At 43.6% G+C, this 8,108-nt stretch overlaps 1 protein-coding gene across 3 annotated transcripts in view; it reads right to left on the bottom strand.

Annotated features, from left to right (window-relative positions):
* Positions 1 to 1,778: 1,778 nt before the first annotated feature.
* FAM120A (family with sequence similarity 120A) overlaps positions 1,779 to 8,108 on the bottom strand; it is a 46,167-nt gene continuing 39,837 nt past the window's right edge. For all 3 annotated transcript variants that reach the window (XM_018084862.3, XM_018084864.2, XM_029964653.1), the window contains 2 exons: positions 6,211 to 6,307; positions 1,779 to 3,691 (listed from right to left, as the gene is read on the bottom strand). In XM_018084862.3, coding sequence (XP_017940351.2) covers positions 3,380 to 3,691; positions 6,211 to 6,307 — 409 coding nt within the window. In that variant the 3' untranslated portion in view covers positions 1,779 to 3,379. The remainder of the gene's footprint in view (positions 3,692 to 6,210; positions 6,308 to 8,108) is intronic.

The following is an 8,108-nucleotide window of genomic DNA, read 5'->3' as shown; positions in this document are numbered from 1 at the left end:
AACAGGCTTCCTGGAGAGGTGGTCGGTGCCTCAAACTGTCAGTATTCAAGGGGCATTTGGACAATGCCCTTAATAATGTGCTTTAATTTTTTGGTCTGGCTGAAGGGGTCCAGCAGTTGGACCCAGTGATCTTGTGGATCCTTTCCAACTGAAATATCCTATCCTATCCTATCCTATCCTATCCTATCCTATCCTATCCTATCCTATCCTATCCTATCCTATCCTATCCTATCCTATCCTATCCTATCTCCTATCCTATCCTATTCTATCCTATCCTATCCCCTGCCCTATCCTCTATCCTATCCCATCCTATCCTCTATCCTATCTCCATCTCCTATCCTATCCTATCCTATCCTATCCTATCCTATCCTATCCTATCCTATCCTATCCTATCCTTATTCTATTTTTTTCTATTCTATTCATAAACTCAGGTGTAAAATGTGTTCTTCAGGACCGAGCCCAGGCAGTATTCCCTGATCATTCCACAGGATCATTGACATTCCCTGATCATCCACAGGGTCAGTTTAACTCTTTGGGAGAGGACTCAATGAATGCAGAATGCCTCTCTCCCACAGGAAGCAGCTCAGGACAGTAGGCAGGCAGCCCTGTTCTGGTCGCCGAGGGGGCAGATTCACAGAGCATCACTGGGCTCTCCCAGCCCACCCATCCCTGCTCGGTCCCAGTGCACCCACCACATCACCCCAATCCCCCACTGCTGACCCACTGCAGGCAGCAAAAATACATCCAGTGTTGTCCCTGGGTCTGCCCACGATGCTCCCAGCCAGGAAACAGGTACCTGAGGGATCCTCCCGCTGCTGCTTCCACCAGCACCTCCGGACAGCCGAGGCCTCATCCTCCTTATCCTTCAGCCCCTACAGGGCAATGGCAGGGCTTTAATTGGGGCACACAGAAAACCCGGCCTCCAGGTCAAGGATACACATGCCACACAAGCCAAACTTCTTCACCAGGATTTCTGGAAAAAGTAAATGCAGCACCTGGCACTGGGGCCATGAACTTTTCATCTGCTGGACCCTCACACCCTAATCCTGGTCACACTGTGGTGGACAGCTCGTTGCACCTCGGCTGCCTGTGGTAAAACACAGGTGGCACAGTGACACTGAGGAAAGCAGCCATTACCCACACACTGGGGACTGGCACGGGCACACCAGGGACCTTCCCATGCACCCTTGGGTTTGTTGATGGTTATTCCAACAGGCACCAAGGTGTAAACGTGCAGCTCCTCACGTTCTGTCAGGTGGATCTGTGATGTAGAGCAAATTCCTGTACCAGAGTTCCCAGCTCTGCAGAGCTGGCACAGGCCACCTTCTGTATCTGCAAGCACCTGGGGCTGATTTTTCTCTTTAAACAACTGCCTCTATTATTTCTGTCTTATTTGCAACTCCTCCACCATCTGACATTTAAAGGGGAGGCCTGAAGGAGCTGCACACACCAGCAAGGCCAGAGCTCGACCTCGACCAGTGCGGTGTCCCCCAGCAGCAGGGGAATCACAGAATGGTTTGGGTTGGAGGGGTTAAAGATCATCCAGTCCCACCCCCTGCCATGGGCAGGGACACCTTCCACTAGACCAGGTTGTTCCAAGCCCCGTCCAACCTGGTCTTGAACACTTCCAGGGAAGACACCAAAGGTCGTTGCTTCCCTCCTCCGCCTTCTGGGAGGGCACCACGGAGCCTGCCAACTCAACCACTTGACTTGGGCATAGGAAAAACTTTTATTTACATGTTAATTAAAAAAATACTTGACAAAAAAGGCATACAGTATTTTATACTAAAAGAATAAAGATTTTTATTAAGCACTGTAAGTTGCATTCAATAGCCTTCAAAGACACCACACCACAATCCATCTACAACCAGCCAAACCCAACAGTAGTTCATTCTTGCACAATCCATGAGTTGGGGCAGAACTCCCTTCAACTTACATTAAGATACCTACTTAGCTCTGGCGGGCAGGGAATGGGGAATTACACCTCATTTCTGATCACTAATGTGTGATGAAGAGCATCAGGAGAATTATATGAAAACGAATATAAAGAAATGATTCTGATTTTGAAGTACATTAAGTTTGGAAACACTAACAAAAACATCAAAATGATACAGGTATATTTGCTTATACTAAATTCTTGATGGGAAAGTTCTCAAGAACAAGCCATTTGTTTCCTGCTACAGAAGGGGGGTACTTTTTTTTTTTTTTGAAGATCAAAGCGTTTTTTTTTTTGTTTTTCACAGAATTTCATATTTGCTAATATGAAGGCATAAAACAGCAACAGAGAACAATAATGCATACAGCAATGAGTACACCAGGGTAACGTTGATATTCAAAACGGCTAGATAATTTTTTTTTTAAAGTTTTAGAATAAATGCAACAGAGGTCAATAATCACAAAATTTTAAGGTTAGAGCAAGATCAGTCAATGACTAAACATAGTTAACATCTTTTATAGGACTATTACTGATTATTAGCTTTTTTTGTTTTGCAAATGGGCACAGTACTTGTAAGAATGGAAGAAAGAGGACAATAACATGCATAATATTAACTACACACTTTAAAAATCATGAACCATGCAGAAGTTTAGCTCAAATAGTAGTACTAATGGTCTACGTCTGATTCAAAACCACATAGTTCATTGATCACGGATGCATGGTATTAGTCACAAAAAGTTTCCCAACACATTGTGTTTGTTTTGAAAGGTCGTTTGCATCTTCTATGATTTCAAGTTTATCTCCGTTTAACTCGCTCGTAACGTATGTATGATGTCTATTGAACTCAGCAGAACTGCAAGTGTTACTGAGAATTGGTAGTTTCGAGAGTTTGCACATTTTTAAACACAAAAGAACCACGGCAACGGTGATGAGATTTCAGAAAGAAAAAACTGTGGTTGTGCCTTTTTCCCCCCATAATCATGAAATCAAAGCCTTAAAGAAAGCTTTATTGTGACACAGTAATGCAAAATCAAATATAATGGCATACATATGGTGCCAAGTACTAAAAATTATAGTTTTAAGCTATATATACTTAAAGACTGCCAAAATTTGTTTTCTTTATATTTCAAAAAACAAAACTACAAGCTTTTGTCATAACCAGTTTAAACTTTATGTATACTTCATTTTAAGTGCGGGAGTCAAATGCTCTTCATTCTCTTTTTTTTTTTTTTTGTTTTATTGTAGCATTTTGACTACAACTGGTTAAAACTAAAAAAATGTGTTGTTTAAATCTCTGACATCAAAGAGGGATCCGAATTTCCAAAGTCCTCATTTTTCTCTTACGGAAAGGAAAAAATGTACGTAACTGTAGGCTCTCTTTCTTTCCAGATATTCCTAATCCTGACCCTTCCCAACATCCTTCACCCTCTATAAAAAATAAGTTTACTCTTCTTTTTTTAAGACAGTGGCCTCAAGAGCATCATCTTTATGGCAAACACTGTCTGCATTTAGTGCATTTAAGTGAGGATTCATATTGCACATTTTAGAGTCATTACTCAAGGCACTTTCAGACTGATTGGAAGCCCTGATGTCTCCTGTATTCCCATTCATCTGGGAAGCTGGTTTTTCCTCAGTCACAACTCCATTTTCAGCCAGGGATCCATCTGAAGACACAAGTGAGGATTTAGATTCCTCGGATTTTGACTTAAGTTCTTTGGCTACTTCTTCTGCTGAAGCAGCGTAAGGAGGTTTGCCCTAGTTGTTAAAAAAAAAAAGAGAATTACTGGAGAACCAGTGCTATAAATGTATATAAATCTATAACTGTACAGTCTGATACAAGGATGCCACAACAGGCAGCATGCAGGGCGCAGGATTGTGAGGGAACATGAAAAACCAGGCATTTGCTGAAAGAAGTGGCCAAAAAAAATACACTGAGGAGAGGATTTTCAGTGTTCCCCAGAGCCTCCTGATGCTCCTGGGGCAAATGCCTTAGTTTCAACCTCGATATTTCACTTATTTCACAACATCAGAGGTACATAAATGTCTGCAAACACCAAAACTGAGAATCAAAGAACTCTGCTTCTTGGTTCATTAATGCTGTGATTTAATGGCAGGGTTACATGTTGCTCAAATTCAAACCCCACTGTTTTCAGACAGCATTTAAAGGAGTGCAGAGGCACCATGCAGTATTCTCTGCACCAGGCTATATGCTTCCAATGTTAGGAGAGGGGTTTTATACAAAAAGCATATAGTAAAATCTTACAAGACTGAGTAGAGCCATAAAACCCAGATTGATGCAGCATACAATTAGTTTTAAAGTATCTATAATTAATCTTAGCATTCCAGAAACATAACAGGCTTTAAACAAACCAAAATAAGCAGGCTGGGCTGCTAGGGAGCAGCACACTGGTCTGTCACACTGTTCACAAAGTCATGTGCTAAGAAGTATCTTAAAACAGGGAAACCTGACACACCTCAAACAGCAGCAAACTCCTCCATTTCCACCTGCCAGAACAGCATGTTAGTGCTGTACTGAGCTGCTGAAGGATTCTACAGAAGGATTTTGCAGGTGAGCCAGCACTGCTGCTCTCCAGCATTCTCATTACCCAGATAATCACCAACAACTCTGTCCCACTGCACAGGTACGGGACTGGCCCTGAGGACAAGGGACACTGATCACCCGTGTCCAGGGGCCTCTTTATAGGGGTCACTATGTTCAGCTTTCAAGACATGCTTTTGCTTCTTTACAGACCAAGAGTGAAAGGTCTCCTCCTGGGACAAGAACGGCCAGTCTGATGTGTTTGGTAAATACAAGCAGCTCACTTTGGTCAGATTCCCAGCCCTCGGGGAGGGGGTGACTCGGGGTGAGCCTGGCCCTGCACAGACACCCCTCCTCATCCCAGGGTATGAGCTCAGGGTACACCAGCACCACTCAGCCTGAACTGGGCATCACAGTCTACTCACTACACATGAAGTTTCCTAAGTTCTCCCTGCCACGTGCATTTTAAATCACCTTTTTCCTCTTCCTGTACAAGGAATGTACTAGAGGGACTTGATGACCACAAAACGCAGTGAGCTCAGGACCAGTCCACAGAAAATGTCATCTATCTTTCTTGTCCAGGCACAATTTTACACACAGGTCCTTGTGATCACAAGTATTTACCATCCAAATTACACATCATTGATAAAAATGCGAATATCCAACCTTGATGGCACTTGCCAACACACCTGCATGTTCTACCTGAACTACACTTCCATATGTACATCTGTAGTAAGCCTGGAATATTTGGGAGGATCTTTTCAGGGTTTCCTTTGTTTCAAAGGTTAAGATACTCAGAAATTAGATACTCTATCACTAATAAACTGGTTTCTCTTCTATTTAAAAATGTAAAGTTTCAGATCCATAGGTACATTTGTAAATATATAGAGTCTGTGTACACAGAAATTTAACTAGGAAGTGAAGTATCTGAATTTTTACACCTAAAAATCAGTAAGTTTTACTGGAAGTTGAGTTGCTTCATTATCTACTGGAGAACATTCCCTCTTTTACTGTCTGACACCTGCAAACACCCCCCTACTCTCAGGTGTTCCTGACAAATGGCATGTCCATATGACATATTTATTGTGGAAGTTCTTCCAACTATTTCCTACTCATTCCTCCATTACAGTCCAAACTGCAGAGCAGCCAGAACCATGGAAAAGGGAGGAAAACAGAACTCTGAAGCAACAGGCATTTCACAGAGATGAGCAGCTTGGTCAGCTGTATTTGAAGGATCCATGGAAAAGACAAAAGTCACGATCCATGGACACCTCTCAGGTTGTCACCAGAAAAGAACCTGTGTGCAAAGGAACCTGTGGGCAAAGGCTGCTCCGCTATTCCCAAGAAGTTTAGAGCCAGTTCTTTCATCTGGAGCCCTCCAGCAGCAAAGATCCTTCACTGCTACAAACTTTCCTTCGCGAGGTTGGACCAAGGTCCCAGAAAAGGAACTGGGGAAGAGTGGGGGCGGGAACAGAACTGCTAATTTGTTTCAGCTTTGTATTTCTCCCACTTTTCCTAAATTTTCTTCTACTCCCACGACTGGTTCGAGCAGTGCAGGCACAGGATTCATGTCAAAATACATTCTTCCATGTGTGTCTTTAGAAGCAAAGTTTGCTTTAAGTGAGATGTGACACCAGCCTGTCCTGGTACAGCTCACAGCCACTTTGAGCTGGTCTGGAGTCCAGCCCAGCCCAGCCTGTCCCACAGAGCCAAGTCAGGCACTTGGCTTCATTACCTGAATTGCTCCCTGGCTTTTATAACCTCGCCCATAGTACCTTCCTCCTCTTCCGAAAGTTCTTATCACCGGAGTGGAGATAACTCCTCTGGGACGCCTGCAGGGGTGGGGGAGAGAGGAGAAAACAAACACACATCACCTTTGGTTACAACTGCTTTACATCTCATTTTGCTGGAATAGTTTTTCCCTAGCTTTACTCTCTTTGGTTCCTTTAAAGAGATGTCTTTAGAGAAGCAAGATGACTAATTCTGAATCACAGGGTTCTACTGTTCCCAAGTGTATCAAACCCAACACACCTTTTGGGTTTGGACTGATAAAATGTTTGTTTCTATATTTCCCTTCTAGAAAAACAATGAATGATATTTTCAAGCTCCACAGAAACATTATCCAAGTGTCAAGTTATCCTCACAGCACTTTAAAACCAGAGCTCAAAATACTTTCACCTTACAAAAACAGCAATTTGAACCACTTACAAGGGCATTTTCCCCATTTAATAACACTTCCCCCATATGAACGCGTGAGACAGACAGGATCTGATAAAAGAAAGTGAGGCAAAATACAAAACTCCTTTGGTTTTGATGGGAGAATACAAAATTATCTAGGACACTGAGGGAATAAAGGAGTTTCATCCATATGTGGCATGTAGCAATTGATAAGCTGGTATGCTTTCCAATGGAGGCTCTCAACTTGGACACATTGGGTGGTGATTTTTGGTGTGATTCAGTACAGATTAGATCAGATCAAAACTAACTTTCTCACCTTGGCCTCAAGTTGTGCCAGGGGAGGTTTAGGTTACATATCAGGAACAATTTCTTGATGGAAAGGGTTGTGAAGCCCTGGCACAGGCTGGCCAGAGCAGTGCTGGAGTCACCACTAGAAGTGTTCAAAAAACATGTGGCTGTGGCACTTGGGGACATGGCTCAGTGGTGAACATGGTGGTGATGTTGGGTTGGTGGCTGGATGTGACAATCTTAGAGGTCTTTTCCAACCTTAATGGTTTCATGGTTCTGCTAAAACTGTTTTAGTCCCATCAATTGCAGAAACTCAACTTCCCTATCATTATGTCAAGGATACCACTGCCTTAAAAATGCCCTTGGTTTTCTCGACTAGAAATATTGGATTGCTCTAGAAGTATGGCATTGCTCTGTGTTTCCTCTGCATCTGCTGCCCGATTCCAGCAGGTCCCCACGTGACACTGGCCTGTGCCCCCCTAGTCTTTTCACACGTGATGTGAATGCCCACACTGGGCACTAAGAAACTAAATTCTGGGGTTTAAAAGCAACAGCAGAGAATAAAGAGGGAAAAGCTCTGGTTTGCATGTGAGTCACCCTCACTGCTTTCCTTCCTCACCCTGCCCCCTGGCTCTCTTTTTACAAGGAGCTGAGCAAGACTTTTCCCCCTCAGGAAATCACAGAGAATATATTGCTGGGTCAAAGCCAATACAAAACAGCTGGTGTAATTTCATACAATAAGAACATCTGAGCTCAGTGTTGCAGAGATGTGAGACAATGGGGTGACCAAGCCTGACTCAATCCCTAGGTTGGATCTCAGGAAAAGGTTCTTCCCGCAGAGGGTGGTTGGCACTGAACAGGCTCCCCAGGGCAGTGGCCACGGCCCCAAGGTTGCCAGAGCTTCAAGACTACACCCTCAGGCACATGGTGGTATTGCTGGGGTGTCCTGTGCAGGGCCAGGGGTTGGACTGGATGATTCTTGTGGATTCCTTCCAACTCAGAACATTCCATGGCTCTATGATTCTGTCTTTAGCAGAACCCTTAACATGAGCATGTTTTCCTACTGGCTGTATTTCAGTATCAACTGACCCAACAAACAGGTAAGGTGCCTGCAGTCATTTTCCCTTTCTGACTAGGTCTAGTAACTCTACATGTGGAGAATTTCCC

The sequence above is a fragment of the Manacus vitellinus genome, unplaced genomic scaffold (assembly GCF_001715985.3).
Source record: "Manacus vitellinus isolate BGI_N305 unplaced genomic scaffold, ASM171598v3 scaffold_77_pilon, whole genome shotgun sequence".
NCBI lineage: Eukaryota > Metazoa > Chordata > Aves > Passeriformes > Pipridae > Manacus > Manacus vitellinus.
Note: the sequence above shows the minus strand (reverse complement) of the source record. Positions and strands in the feature narration are given on the sequence as shown.